The following is a 16,337-nucleotide window of genomic DNA, read 5'->3' on the forward strand; positions in this document are numbered from 1 at the left end:
TTTGTTGGCTCATGCATGAACGTCAGAGCAGATTTTGGCACATGTTGAGTTTGTTTGTCTCGGATAATTAATTGCGTGTTTATTGCTTCTGTTTGTCATGGCATTAGTAAACATCATTATCTCAGCAGGCGCAGCAGAGCAGCCTCATCCTGCTATTCATGAGGACACTACACATCAGCACTCACTGTCTGACTCATACTTAACAGCAAACTGATGGGATGAGTTGTCTGCTCTTACTTTTCCGAGATTGTGTGTGAGTTTGTGTGAGTTTGTGTGTGTCTGTGTGTGTGTGTGTGTGTGTGTGTGTGTGTGTGTGTGTGTGTGTGTGTGTGTGTGTGTGTGTGTGTGTGTGTGTGTGTGTGTGTGTGTGTGTGTGTGTGTGTGTGTGTGTGTTGGTGTGTGTGTGTTGGTGTGTATGTGTGTGTGTGTTTGTGTGTGTGTGTGTGTGTGTGTAGGCTGTGCAGGAAAATATATCAAAATATTCGAAAGTCCGTAATGCTTTGTAATGTTATATTACAAAGAACGATGTGAACATGTGGTCGCCTAGTGGTTAAGGTGCTGGGCTACCAATCAGAAGGTTGTGAGTTTGATCCCAGGTCCACTATTGGGCTACTGAACAAGGCCTTTAACCCTCAAAAGCTCAGTTGTATAAAAATCAGATCATGTAAGCTGCTCTGGATAAGAGCGTCTGCCAAAGGCTGTAAATGTCTATTCACTGATATGATGAACTTTCTGTAAGGAAACATTCACTCAATGTGTTTATGGAAGGGGAGGAGTCTCCAGCGTCAGAGCCACAGAACAGTCTTCAGGACAAAGAACTCAGTATTTTCTGGTTTCTTGATAACATGACAAGTTGTAGCTTTTGGTTAGGTTTTTTGTTTGATTGTTTGTTTGTTTTTGAAAGGATAAAAGTATCTTTAAGGGAATAATTTATAGCCTATATATTAAAAGTGAGCTCCAATATTAAGGTAATGTGTCATCATGTGAATATACATAAGAGTTGTCTATGAAGAATAAAACATGATGTGCAGAAAATAATAAATACCGGAATCACATGGTTTTCCAATTTCAGTACCTATAAAATTTCAGTACCTTTTACTGCTCTTATGCTTCAGCACATTTGTCGGTGATTACAGTGTTCTTTATATTTTTTAAACAAAGAACAACATCAATAGTTACATTTGATGTGGTAGAATAATTTGTTAGACACGTTCCTGGTATCACTTACATTATAGCAGCTATAAACAGTAGTTCTGTCACTAACATTTGTTTTTCTTTTAAAGTTAATATAATTAAGATATTGTACTTTATCATGTTTCTAAGAAAGTGGAATGTGAAAGTCTTCTGTAGTGATGTTTCCTGCTGTTGAAAACCCACTGGATTTTAAAGCACTGACACTGGAGACTGCCTCTATACTGTAATTGTTCAATAAACAGCTTCTTACAGAAACCTTGACCATAACAGTGATCAACACCTTCCCATCTAATTCATGTGTTCAACTAGGTTTAATGTAAATGTACTTAATTGTTCTTGTTATTTGAGAAATTAATGAATCATCACTATACTCATCAATACTCAAAGGACGTAAAAAGAAAATGTCCACCATCTTGAGTTTGTGGTGAATGTGTAGCAACATCATCCACTCTTCATGGTGATGTTTTTATTTACCAGTGTCCACACACATCTTAACCACAAGTGTTAAGTGTTAATCTATACTGTATGACTTCATACTGCCCTCAGATGCGGCATGGCTCTGTGAGAAGCCAATAAAAAAATCACATCACACACAATAAGTCATTTGGTCTCCACTGCACAGGAGAAGTGGTTCTTGGAAGCAGCTCATAAATCATGAAGCTGTGTGCTGCAGTGAGCAACGCTGCTTCTGCTGAACAGACAGAGACGTCTGCGAGAGAAGAGCGATCGCCGGCCCTGAGCTCGGCAGGCTCTAAAAACACCAGGGTCTGCTTCATGCTGGGAGTTTTCCTGAGTGATTGGGCTCAGATGGAAGCTCCATCACAGAGTGTATGTAAGGCTCAAATCGAAAGAAAAACAAGTCATGCCAGATGTAATGCCAGGGGCCTAGCGTGGGCTCAGCACATATTGGGCTTTCCAGTACATCCCTGAGCTCTTTGTTTGGTTCCACGATATGATGTTGCAGAAAAGAATATATGCGTTTTCCTTTTGTTCCAGTTTCTTCCAATCCTGCTCTTGAAATTCACACATTTTAGCGTTTCCCCTGCTTTAACACCCCTCAAAAAAAGACTGGATCTCTTGAGTTCATTCCAGTTTTAGAGCAAAATTAGTCAATTCTGCAGTGCCCAGAGAATTTCTGGATGAGGAAAGGGAAACATTCATCAGGAATGTTTCGTATGTTCTGTCTCATTAGAAGGAGACACCTGGAATGAAATGAAGTCTCTCACAATCCAGCCAGGAGTGTTTCATGGCATCAGCAGGAGTCTCAGAGCATCATAATAAATGTTTACAGTAAATGCCACAGGTGCACTCAAGACATATGGAGAAGTAAAATAAAAGAAGTTAATAGAATACATCTTCAATGTTTGATTACTTATCCTTGAACAGATAATAGTATTTTCTATTTCCAGTTCAGCATCTTCTTAATTTTTTTAAATTATTTTAAATTAAATCTATTTTAACTTTAATCACAGTTTGGACTGTGATTTTTTTTCAGGTCTGAAACAAAATAATAAATAATAAACAATAATACAATTATGTGAAATAATGTAATATATAGATTTCTACCCCAGTATTTCACAAATCTTCTCAAAATATGGTTAATTTTCTTTAACACCTCAGCTCAGACATGTACTGTATTGTTTCTGAAGTGACAGCTTTCACAGTGACATATGGCAGACACTCTACATAATTGAAACCTTACAATAAATGGATTAAATGTGGTGTTACAAACATTAACAAAGAAAAGTTTCCTCACTGATACAAGGCTTTTTGCAAGACGTCGATTTAACATTTATGGAAATCTCCAGCGTAAGTGCTTTGCAACGGTCAGAAAGTTTATACCATAAAAAGTTCAGGATAGAGGACTGTGTGTGTGTGTGTGTGTGTGTGTGTGTGTGTGTGTGTGTGTGTGTGTGTGTGTGTGTGTGAGAGAGAGAGAGAGACAGTTGTGTCTTATTTGTGCCAACAGTGAGAAAAGAAGACAAAGGCTTGTTGTGTTATAGCTGTTTATAACATGAGTTATAATGATATACATTGATTATACATATGAACACTGAAGATATGGACATAATAAATAAAATATTTAATTTTATTTATTGGCACACTGCCTTTGTTTAAGTCGAATAAAAAACACTTATGCATCACATCAAATTGGCACTAATTATTTTTTCTAGAAATATTTTATTCAGTAATTTTGTGGATAAATATCTGCCTTAAACTTACTGGAATATGTAAATGGTATGAAGAAGGTTTAAATATTTTTATTTTTAAGGTACAAATAACATATAAGGATTTAAACAAAAATATGATGCAATTAACAGTCCTCACAGGCCACGATGGATCCAGATGTGAGACAGTTTGCCCTGGGATGCCAGTCCATTGTTAGACCTTTAAAATGGGTTTCAGAACACACTATATGTCTGAACTTTAGTATATCTGAACAATAATGCCAAGAATCTTATCTGGGTATGAGACACAAATCTTTGCCAAAAAAACAATTTGGACCCAGTTCCACTGTAAAAATGAATCAAAGCAAGACAGATAATCGAGGTATAGTACTGGAGAGAATATGCTTTCTATATTAACAGCCCATAGTTTACTTGAAAAAAGATGAAAATATGTGATGAGATTATGCATCTCGTTTGTTGGCCTGAAAGCTGGACTGAAAGCGTGGAGCTGCAGGGAAACTCGTCTCCTCCCCCACACGTGTTGCCTCAGTATTAATGACTCAGGCTCACCTCGCCAGGTCAAACCCATTCAGCCCTGCTGATGGATCTCGTCTGCACTCCTCACATGTCCTGCTTCATCCGTCTTGTAGCGCTACAGCAGGGAGGACCACTCAGGCACTCTGCAGAGAGTAACAGTGGTGCAGAGATGGGGTATTAGGAGATAAATCGCTATAGAGCTCAAGAATTCAGGAGCATTTACAGACATACAGTATAGGCACACACACACATACACACACACACACACACACACACACACGCACACAAAATCTGGTATATTAACAGTACTATAAAAATAATTAATTCTTAATTTAGTTCTAATGTTATGAGCGCATATTAATCGTGTCAGTAAATATTTATTAATATTTTATCAAATCATGATGTTACAGCAGTAAATTCTAAATCTTGATTTTAGGGCCTTAATATATGATGATGCTGCTGCTGCTGCTTTTTCATTACACTATACGGTGGAAATGTACACTTGGAAGCAAATGTTTTATTTGGCACATTGTATGTAGAGGCTAGAAATCATAGATCTCACAATTCTGTAATAACATTTAAATATTGAGGCATCTGAATTGTACCTTTTTTTGTATAATTTTAAGCAATATATTGCTGTCGCTTTTAGATCGACATATAAACAACATACTGGTCACATTAACTCCTTGCTGCCTAAAATGTCCTTATAATTTAAATAAATAATATAAATCTATAATGTTTATATATATATGTATATATATATATATTGTATATATATATATATATATATATATATATATATATATATTGCTTGTGTATGTGTATGATATTGCTTAGCATATCAGCTATTCATAAATATATTTATTTAAATTATAAGGATATATATATAAATATGTATATCATATTTTAATTGATATATATACATTATATATATATATATATGTATTTATATCAATTAAAATATGATATACATATATATATATCCTTATAATTTAAATAAATATATTTTAATTGATATAAAAGAAGACACAAATTTTGCTCCAATAACCTGTTGAAACGACTGTAGTTACATTATTTAGGCAGCAAAAGTATTTGATTACGCTCTATTGCATTTATGTTTAAAATAAATGCTCAAAATTCTAATACCAAATAAGATATCATTTCAGTGAGAGTGAAGCTATATTTCACAACATAGTCAAAACTGTTATTAAATAGGAAATGTGTATTGAACAGGATATTAAGCATGAACAATAAACACGTAGCTTTGACAATTCACAGCACCAGAGTTTCTGGGGACTAACCTGAGCTTATTTTTTTTGCATATTCTCCATGTGTCCTTGATGGTTTTTTCAGGTTCTCTGGTTTCTTCCCACCTCCAAGTAGATTGTTAGTAGGTAGTGCAACTGTGTGTGTATGTTTGTGTGTGTGTGTGTGTGTGTGTGTGTGTCCATTTCACAACCAGTGCTCCCAGGATACACAACATATTCGCTGCAGGCCAGACCAAGATGGAGTAGTTAAAGAAATCATGAACAAGCTGAAACAGTCTTGTTGTCATTTTTTATTTAACTTATCATAGGCTTGAATGTAGGTTAAAATTTATTTTTAAAAAGCTAAGGTTTTTATAAAAAATATTCTAGGGTTAGAGTATTACATTAGATTCTTCTCAAAAATGTGGCATGATACAGTATATAAATCACAATAATTGTAAAATTGCCAAAGAGTTTTACTGAAATACAATCCCTACAGAGTGCAAAGTGCCCCTCTGATTGTGGATGATTGTGGCAGAGCCAGCTACATTTATGAGTTGTACACAGCTTTGTTTCAAGACACATGGTCAATACTTGTGTAAGATATCACGGACATCACATTCACTCCGAGTCCTGAGTACAGAATGTATTTAAGCTCTTAAAGCTCCCTGTGTTACTGCTTTCACACTGTAAGTGCGTCATACATAATAAGGCACACTATTGCAACATATTCATAAGACATTCATTTACACATACTGTAATAGGTAAATCAAGTAAAGTTTTGAATCATTATTAAGTTATGAAGTAAGACTGAAAAGTGATGCTGGCTCAAAATAAAGCTCCTCAATGAAACCTTTTCAGTCAGTGATCAATTCAAATAGTAGGGAGTCCTTCTTAGTAAAAATAAATGTCCACTTCTGTGTCTTTATCAATACATTAAAATGATTGAATACTGTTTATAATAAGAGTCTGAGCCCATGATCACATAGCCCATGAGATGTTGGCTGTGTGCTCTTTGGCCTTCATCCTGAGGACAGCGATGCTTGATGAGCGCCTCTCAAACTCAGGTTTGCTCTCAAAGGCCGCGTGCCCGTTTGGCGTCGGGGCTAAAAGCGAATCAGTGAAGAAGTTGTTGAGGGAGACGGGATTGACTCCGAACTGATTCTGCTGGTGGTTGGGGAAGCCAATGTAATTGTGTTCAGGGGCTCGTGGTGAGTGGGGATATGGAGATGGTACACAAGGTGGAGAACCACGCGGGAGCATGCAGGAAGAAACCACTGAGCCACCAGGGCTTGGAGCTGGCCACAAATTATTGGATATCTGTTTGGAGTGAAAAAAGTATTTGTCAAAAAACTTTCATATTCATATCTCTTTTAGCCTGTGCAGCAAGAAATGACTTTTTTCTTATAAAATAAAAAGCAATCATACATTTCTATTTACTTAATCTTAGATAAGTTGAACTTAATCTTATTTAACGTTCTTGAAGTTGAACGCAAAATATAATACGAATGCTCATAAAATTTTGAGTGACACTATATTTTCTTAGAATCTATTCAAGTAACATCTGGGAAACACATAAATTATTATACAGGATACAGCATATCATAAGCTATTCATAAAGAAAACACTGTGCCTTGAGTGAATACAACAAGCAGTTACAGATCGAGCCTGTTCAGGAGAGAGGGTCAATCATAAACACAATAAACAGAAATTAATTAGTAAACAGTAGCAGCATTTACTTCATTATTCAATTCATTCAATCAAATTTTTATAGCGCTTTTATCAATGAACATTATCTCAAAGCAGCTTTACAGGACATAAGAATTATAATACAAAGGTTAATATTATGCGAACGTTCAAAATGAATATTATACATATTTAAATGAGTTTGTGTTTTTCCCCAATGAGCAAACCTGAGGTGACTGAGGTGACTGTGGCAAGGAAAAACTCGGAACCTCATCCTCATTTGGGTGACACTGGAGGGTGTGATTATAAATCGTTATAAACACCAGAGTGTTATTATGAATAATGAAACTACATTATGTTTTTTTTTTTTCAGGATTATTTTCTCAAATTTTCAGCATTTTTCTAATGCTATAATTTAACTAGTTTTGTATTTATAATTATCCTGCCTTGATGCCCGATGACGCCTGAGATAGGCACAGGCTCCCCGTGACCAGAGGTAGTGCGGATAAGCGGTAGAAAATGAGTGAGTGAGAGAGTGTATTTTTAATTTGCAAAAATTTGCAAAAATTTCACAATTAATCTAATGTTAATAATTCATTGTTATATTCAAAACAGATTTTTAAATACATTTTAACCTATATTTAAGATTTACATACAGATAACCGCGATGCAAAGGACAAGGAGTCTGTGCATTAGGTGCAGGTGCTTTGTTGTTATTGGTTTCGTGTTAATTGCTGGCTGCTGTTTGGTCTATCTGAGGGTCCATACTTTCAATTCGTTCTCTCGGGCGCCTTGATAGAGATTTATACAGCCAAAGTCAAAATGCCCTAAAATACTAGAAATACATTGTGGTCTAGATACTCATAGTAGAAGCAGAAACAGACGTCTCTTACACCAGAAACTTCAGAATATGTGGCTATAAAAACATCTCAGCAAAAGTAAAGCTGCTACCCAGTCAGTAAAGAATAAGCTTTAAATAAATGTATTGTTTAAAACAGAACATACATTTTGAGAATATAAAAATAACCCTCATGCACTCACTCACTCACTCATTTTCTACCGCTTATCCGAACTACCACGGGTCACGGGGAGCCGGTGCCTATCTCAGACGTCATCGGGCATCAAGGCAGGATACACCCTGGACGGAGTGCCAACCCATCGCAGGGCACACACACTCTCATTCACTCACGCAATCACACACTACGGACAATTTTCCAGAGATGCCAATCAACCTACCATGCATGTCTTTGGACAAACTGGAGTACCCGGAGGAAACCCACGAGGCACAGGGAGAACATGCAAACTCCACACACAAGGCGGAGGTGGGAATCGAACCCCCAACCCTGGAGGTGTGAGGCGAACGTGCTAACCACTAAGCCACCGTGCCCCCCATCTCATGCACTCAGATGCAGCTTATTCTATGAGAAGTTAAGACTTCAGGAAAATTCCCTGTTAAATCTGTAGCATCAATAACAATGCAGTGTTTTACACATTGATGAAAAGGTACAGGCTATCTGTTATAAATGAATGTGTAAGTAATTGAATAAACAGCTAGACTTGCCTGTGAGTAGCTGTCTGTTCTGGGCAGAACTGAAATGTCATACGTGGCTGAGAAATGACTTTTAGCCTGCTGCATCTGTCCATAACGCTCTCTCTTTCTCCACTTCGCCCTTCTGTTCTGAAACCACACCTTCAGAAAAAACACACACAATGAACAGATAGTTATTTAGGCATGTAGAATATAATCATGATTTTGCACATGTGCATTAAATGCTATTCATTACAACTTTTCATTACTACATCTGCCTTTTATAAATAGATCAATATTAATATTTCTGCTAAAACTATAGATCAACTTTACATTTTTAAACATGCACATTTTAAACTTTAATATGTAAGCATGCCATTATTTCCTAGTTTTTTTCAGGAGTGGACATTGTGTGCACCATTTCTGGAGTCTGGATTTAAAGTTTTACATCCATTAACATCTATATTTTACCTGCAATTTTACAGCATATCTACAAAGAGTGTTGCAATTAAACATTTGTCTATCATGCAAGGCAATAATCAAAAACCTAGAAGAGATTGAAATTAGGTTTTTTTTTGGATGGAAAAAACTGCCTCCAGGCATGAGATAAAAAGTGCATTGTTTTTATTCGAGCAGACAGGTCATGAAGAACAGGCAAATATTGTCCTGTGGTTAGAAACGATATAAATGTAGAAAAAAGTGAATCTGGAGTGAATTACAGCTCAGAGAATTCCAAACCAAGGATGCAAAACAGGTTGAAAGCAGTTCTATATGCAAGTTCTAAGTTATTGGAAAAGATTTTTGCTTATATGATATTCATGAAGAGAAATGGAAATTTCTTTCGATCTGACTTTTTAAAATTTGTAATAATAAAAAAACTATTTTGTGTTAAGGGTGTGCACAGTTTTGCACAAATTGCAGACAGCGTTAACTGAAGGTAAGGTTTGTCACGGTACTTTAGACAAAGTTGTTTTAATTGTGATTTATAAAAAAAAAATAAGTATATATAATTATACAGCAAAGCATTCATGCATGAGGTTTCAGCGCACACTTAACCTATTTGCAGTACCTGCACTCTGGCCTCGGTGAGCTCTGTGCGCATCGCCAGCTGTTCCCTGACGTACACATCTGGATAATGCGTTTTTTGGAAGACTTTCTCTAACTCCTCGAGCTGGGCGCTCGTAAACGTGGTCCGGTGGCGTCTCTTCTTGCTGCTGGATACGTTGCTGTCACACTTTTCACCAATATCGTCTAAGTCGGATTTGTCCCGTGCTGTTGCTCCCGGTGATGTCCTCACACCGCAGCGCTCATCCAGCGGCCCCGAGAGCTCCGCGTGTCCGCCGCCGTCATCCGCCTTCGTGCTGCAGTAATGAGGAGCTGCTGCCACTGCTGTAGTAGAGAAATACAGCATATTCAGTCATTTAGAAAGCCTTTATAAAAATGATCACGGCTTTTCATGATGTACGCTATCTATAAACTACTAAACTAACAAACATCCAACAATCTATCTATCTGTAGATTAAAAGAAGCTTTGACTCCTAGTTAATACACTTTAACAGTAAAAGGTAAGCTATTAAACTTACTAATATTTTTCTAATTTAAGGAACATTATAAATATCTCTAAGTAACCTAGATTGCATGGAGGTCGAAAATTCACTAAACATTAAAACATTAATTAGTAAGCCTCATAATCAAACGTAGGCATATTAAACAGTACATAAGTACATCATAAAAAAAATAGTTTTTAGCCTATATAAAGTCCTATGTTATAATGATGATTTGGGCGTACAAATGTTGGATGATGAATGATGAACAGACCGTCTCTGTGTTATTAACATACGTAAATTGAATTCCTATTTATTTATTTATTTATTTATTTATTTATTTATTTATTTATTTATTTATAAAAAGGCATGTATACAACAATGAATGCTTTTTTTATGCCATACAAAACTAGGTCTGTACAGATGTACATATATATGGCATACTTTGTGTAACTATTGAATATTAAAAATATATATTTATAAATAAATAAATAAATAAATAAATAAATAAAATTCCGTCTTTGGGGAATTGCAGTCAATAAATTTCAGTTTAAACGAAATTATTTAAGAGCACAATTGGCTAAACTATAAGAAATGCGAGCGCGCGCGCGCGCACGCAAACACACACACACACACACACACACACCACAAGATTATTGTTAATCAATGATTAATCAGGAGGTGTTAAACCCATTTTGCAAGTGCAGCCAAGAAAGCAGGACAATTATTCATCTTTTGTGTATATTTCAATCTAAAATAAAATTCTAACACTTTCAGAAATAAAGAACCTAACTTGTATTTTCAGTTATCACTTTTTTACCTTCGGTATGTATCTATTACTAAGGTACAATTATGTAGCTTAAATTATTTAAAGGTTTTCAGGTAAAAGATATTCTCACACACCATACATTTATTTCTAAGTATGAAATTAGGATTATTTAATAAAGAAGCTTTGTTTCCTGGAGTAAATTTTAAGGAAAACTCAACTCAGAGAATTGATGTTTTTAGTGTAGGTCTGTTTCTACAAATCAACTGTAGGCCTATATATAAAATGCTTGTTTGTATTTTCTGTTTAAAAAATGATAAATATTAAGGTGTACCATCAGCTGCGTGACATTCACTACTTATAAAAGTCTCTAAAAGGCCCTAATGGTGTAATAAAACAGCATAAAACTAGGTGCTCTCTGTATAAAGGCTAAAACATGCTAACTCACAGGTTTGGTTGTCAGCAGGAGAAGATCTGTCCAGAATGCTGTGGTGCTCTGTGTTCTGCAGTGCGTAATGGTGACCGCTCTTGCTGGAGCTCTTGCTGTAGTACTGCATGCTCTCTAAGGGCTCCATGAGCGGCTCCAGGTAAAAGTCTGTCCCCTTCCCAGCTTCACACTTCAGCGGAAACTTGTCCGTCATGTAGTCCATCATGGTCCGCTGGCTTTCAGCTGTGAGGCGCAAAAAAGTGCACTAAAGAACTTTAAGCAACAGTAAACACGACTGGAAGCCAGTGGTTTGCTCTGACCGTTAATTTGTCTTGTTTAAAGTCACCGAGAAGCTCAGTGTCTCTTTATAAGGCAGAGCAGAAGGAGCTCCACAGTATTTGAATATGGAGAACTCGAAACTCCACCCATGACCCACATGCATGCAAGCAAGACTTAGGACACTTTAAAGCAGTTACAATTAGACTTAACCTGCTCATCGTGTGTTTAGACATCTGGAGTGTTTACTGACTGGCGAAGCTTTTGAGTAAAAGGGATAGTGCTTTAAACTCAATATATGTATCCAGTGGATTGGCGTAAACATGCTTAGCAATTATGGACTAAATAAAATAAGACTGAATTAAATAGCCTGTTTTCGCACAACAAACTCTAACAGATTCTGTAAAAACAAAAACTAAAAAAAATGCCTATTATTCTTTATGTTATAATTGTTATTAAAATACGCAAAATAGATCAATTATAAAATAATATTTCTGATAATAAATATTCCACTTTCTTCTTCTTCTTCTTCTTCTTCTTCTTCTTATTATTATTATTATTATTATTATTATTATTATTATTATTATTATTATTATTATTATTATTATTGCAAGCGTGGCTGTTGTTATACACATTATTTCCTATTGTTTGTTTGTTACTTGTGTTCTTTATGTTTTTTGGAACAGTTCCTTTTTACGCACAAGAAAGATTATGACTTAGTAATATATATTTTTTTATCGATATACTTACTTGTATCGGTGTGATTATTTTGAAGCACACACCGTTATCAGTATAAAATGACCACAGTGTACACGAAAGGTTCAAGCCCCATTGCGCTACCTTGAGATTAAAGTAAAAACAAAGGAGGTATCAAGTCTTAACCTAAGACAATGTGCGAGCCACTATATGTTATTGATCAGTTATACATTATTATATTCTTATAAATATTATAGAGTACTGTGTATAGAGTACTATACAATCTACAGAGAGCTACTTGTATAGAGTATATATAGTGCACATTGAACTAAATAATGCCACAGGATTTTTTTTTTCTTATAGGTTTCTGTAATATAATGTTGACATGTGAAATGTGTTTAATTTATACATTTTGCTGTGTAAATTCTGGGTGCACACTGGGTCCTAGTGGCCTGCCGTGCAAAAGCACCTGAGCGCCAGGGATGTGACCCTGGAACACTGATATCTGATAGCGCGTATTCCCTAAAAGCAGCTTTTATAAAAGAGATCACACGTCGAGAAGCTCTTTCTCATTTAGCGGTAAATCGTACCACCTGCAACTCCAGTCATATCCACTGAACAAAGCCAAAGCTGACAGGGTGCCAGTCCACTGCAAAGCAAAATAAATAGCACGCTCTTAAGTAGCAGGGAGCTTTCTGATGTGGCGTTAGGACTCATGCTGCGGAGAAAACGCCAGAGGTTCGTGGAGGTGCGTGTGGGTTTTTTTTTGACCGGCCACATTGGTGACTGAAGGTTAATTTCGACAGAATAATTTTAGATTTTACCAAAGTTGATGTTAATAAATATATTCAGTTTTCTGTTATATGTAAGCAGTCTCTCAAGTTCATTTGACAAAAATATATTTTCATTTTTATTTTTATTTGTTATGTATTTAGTGCACATCTTTAATATCAGAACGAGAAATGGCATTTAGTTTTATTTAGTTCAGTTTAAATGTTACAAAGTTAACTAACTATGAATGTACCAGAAATAATGTTATTTGTTGCAATAAAAATATTGTTGAGCTAAATTGACATTCAATTTATTTTAAGTTTAGTTTAGTAAAGTAATAATAATAATAATAATAATAATAATAATAATACCTCTCTCTGTATGTATGTATGTATGTATGTATGTGTGTGTACTGTATGTATGTATATGTGTGTATAGAAACCTACATATGCCAGTTACAGAGCTTCCTGAGTCCAGCCATCCATTATATTCTGCTGATGTATTGAAACTCAGAACAGAACTGTTTACAGTGGTTTGTACTCTAATGCTGGATAAGCTGGGGATCTTGGTAATAGTATCACTCAGGTTTGTATACACACTCTTCCAGTCGCTTAAGAAGGCCTAATTAAAACAATAATAAACTATACAGAGCAGCTGCATATACATGGCCAGCCACGAGCGCATGCATTGCAACACATTTCCTGTCAACACGCCTCATACAGTATATAATAGAAGAAAAACTCTTTACATTTTTTATTTCTCCTGTAATGTGTTTTTGGATAATGAAATATGAATGGAAGCCATTATAAAGGAAAACAAAGCTACAGAGGATTTTATTACTTTAAAGCTCTCTTCTGAATCTTCTTTCAACCTGTACACACTGCTGTCTCTAGTAATTGTAAGGATTAGATCTCTTGGTTTTGGCCCTCATGCTGGCCTTGAACAGGGAGTAATGTGACTCATTCTGCAGTGACAGGGGTTAGCCTAGACTGCCAATCTTATATAATAGGGTTTTTTCATGAGGGCAAATGGAAATGTATACTGTTCACCTCAAAGGCTGTGCTGTCATGAACTTTCAGAACCATACAAAGATAGCAATCTCACTTTAGTGAACCTAAATGAATATCAAGCATTCTTCATTTTTAGAACATGAAGAAAGAAGTCAGCTATCAAAGGAATGGAGTATATTTACCAATGATTGTTCATTTGAACACAGTGTATGTGTATAAAGCAGTATGCATCAGTACATAAATCTTCTCCTGTACTGGAGGTAGAAGTGTAATAGGTGGCCAGTTGTTTAGCACAGTGTGTGCAGAAATCTGACACATAGCCAAAACTCTATTTGACCAAAAAGGCAAAACATAAGTAATGCACATGAAAGTGGAGGGAAGAACATAAATATCATACATGCTGTGCACTAATGCAATACCCTACTTCTCTACTAAAGGCTGTTTGTTTTTACATGAATTATCTTATCAGGTATGGGCTGCTGTCCAGACAGTGCCTGCTTAAATCACTGTGTTTAGGCACTTACTGATTTTTGACTGAAAATTAACACTGTGAAATAAACAAAAGACTAAATACAAGACTTATCACTATGGTAATGCATACACTTGATTATATATGTCTGACAAAATGTCAAAAATACTCCAGAGTGATTTATTTTCAGTAATAACTTTAGTTTTCAGAGTAGAGATTTGTGCAAATGTTTTTTATTGGTTTTCATTAATAAATAAATGCATTTCGGGAATTACAGCTACCAACTGATTTTTATTTGCAACATCAACAGTATAAATAATGTTTAAATAATGCAGGAATTCCCAACTGGTTTAGACAATGCGCTGCTTAGTATTGTCTGCTGTTGTTCGCATATTAAGCATGTCATTCAAAAATGGTTTCTACACAATTCCATGGTTTGCTATGGTCACTGATATTTGAGAACAACACACATCCTGGGATTGCCTGCAGATATTTGGGTTATACCTCATCCATTGCTTCTAATTAATTTACAGCGGAAGAAGCTGAATTTTAGTGAAACAGAAGCTGCAGGGAATTTAGGGGGAGATTGTTTGAGCATCATAAGACTTTATTAGGACTAATTGGGGTTTAAAGAGCATAAGCGTGTAAGCTTAAAAACACACCTTCATCGTCCACAGAATATGTATACACCTACATAAGTAAATAAATGTACAAGGCATTGGAAAAAATATTGTCTATATATTGTAGTAAGGTTATTTAAACTTGTTTGCTTTATATCGCTTCTTGCCTCCTCCCCAGCCTCCACTCAGCTGCACTGGATTGTCTCGGAATGACATTCTCTCCTTTCGAGATGGAGCCAAGGTAACTCTTTGAGGAGACGGCACATCTTTTTCTGTAAAAACAGAATCAGATTTGTCACACAACACCGCCAGCTGGAACCTGAAATAATGCTCTGCACTGAATGGCAAAAACATAAATCAAAAGCTCTTGCTCCAAAGGCACTAATGTGTTAATGCACCCTTGCCACAGTCTTGCCAAGACCTCCATGCCCACAGTGTCATAGTGCAGATCTACAGCTCTCTGCAGACTGAGCGTCAGGCCCCTGGGCTGCCAGCTACAGAGCATGTCAGAGCTGTTTCCATCACTCTGGGTGTATGTGTTTAATGCAGTATTTTTTAAACACAGGGAACAAAGCAAGCTCTTTTCTGTGGTTGATGTGTTCCACGTGTACCACACCAGTAAGGATGGAGTAGGGACATGTTCAGACTGCAGGTAATGCAGCACATAGACACATAACTCAACACACTTCTACAAACTCTAATGAGGATACAGCACTAATTGTCATCAACTGACTTTACCTTATATGAGCAAATAATGCTGAGCATTATTTTATTTATTTTTAGTGTATATATGTGTGTGTGTGTGTGTGTGTGTGTGTGTGTGTGTGTGTGTGTGTGTGTGTGTGTGTGTGTGTGTGTGTGTGTGTGAAAAGAAGATTTCAACTTTTGCACATTAAAGCAGGATTTCCTTTAAAAGAAAAATAGTTGTCTTGTCACACATGCTCAACTGCAATGTATGCAATCATTTTGCTTGCATTAGCTTTGGGAAGGGACATAATCGAGATGTTAAATACGAACCTCAGGATATTTCCTCCAGCAGAGGAAAGAAAATATTTGTAATTTTACTAAATGTGTGGTGGGTAATGTGCGGCATGAATGTTATAGAAAAGGGCTATTCAACTTGGTAGGTGGGCCACGGTTAAAATAAAACAGGTTGGAAATGTGGGTCAGTCTGTCTACCCATCCTATATGTGCATATATTTATATATAGACAAGCATTCACAAAAAGTCTGTCAGTCTATATTTTTCTTACCTCGTATAGCAAAAAATGTGTGTCTGTGTGTATAATATATATATATATATATATATATATATATATTATGTCTAATAATATCTGTGATATCTGGGTTCTGCAAGCTAACAGACACATTGTTCAGAAGATTTTACATTGAGGAAACA

The 16,337-nt window shown here is 36.0% G+C and overlaps 2 protein-coding genes across 2 annotated transcripts in view; both read right to left on the minus strand.

Annotated features, from left to right (window-relative positions):
* Positions 1 to 6,097: 6,097 nt before the first annotated feature.
* Positions 6,098 to 11,411, minus strand: alx1 (ALX homeobox 1). Its single transcript, XM_060878711.1, has 4 exons — positions 11,119 to 11,411; positions 9,430 to 9,749; positions 8,394 to 8,522; positions 6,098 to 6,466 (listed from the first exon to the last, which is right to left on the minus strand). The coding sequence occupies exons 1-4, from the start codon at positions 11,321 to 11,323 to the stop codon at positions 6,128 to 6,130; spliced, it is 993 nt and encodes a 330-aa protein (XP_060734694.1). The 5' UTR covers positions 11,324 to 11,411; the 3' UTR covers positions 6,098 to 6,127.
* A 3,253-nt stretch (positions 11,412 to 14,664) lies between these two features.
* Positions 14,665 to 16,337, minus strand: part of lrriq1 (leucine-rich repeats and IQ motif containing 1) — a 32,924-nt gene continuing 31,251 nt past the window's right edge. The window contains exon 26 of the mRNA XM_060878037.1: positions 14,665 to 15,211. Coding sequence (XP_060734020.1) covers positions 15,072 to 15,211 — 140 coding nt within the window. The 3' untranslated portion in view covers positions 14,665 to 15,071. The remainder of the gene's footprint in view (positions 15,212 to 16,337) is intronic.

This window comes from Tachysurus vachellii, chromosome 9, assembly GCF_030014155.1.
Source record: "Tachysurus vachellii isolate PV-2020 chromosome 9, HZAU_Pvac_v1, whole genome shotgun sequence".
Taxonomy (NCBI): Eukaryota; Metazoa; Chordata; class Actinopteri; order Siluriformes; family Bagridae; genus Tachysurus; species Tachysurus vachellii.

Bases quoted from the DNA above. Each gene is read 5' to 3' on its own strand.
- alx1 (XM_060878711.1), bottom strand. From the start codon at position 11,323: ATGATGGACTACATGACGGACAAGTTTCCGCTGAAGTGTGAAGCTGGG. The intron at 9,750-11,118 runs GTGAGTTAGCAT...TCTCTACTACAG, and splicing joins TCCTGCTGACAACCAAACCT to CAGTGGCAGCAGCTCCTCAT. The intron at 8,523-9,429 runs GTACTGCAAATA...TTTTTTCTGAAG, and splicing joins TCACCGAGGCCAGAGTGCAG to GTGTGGTTTCAGAACAGAAG.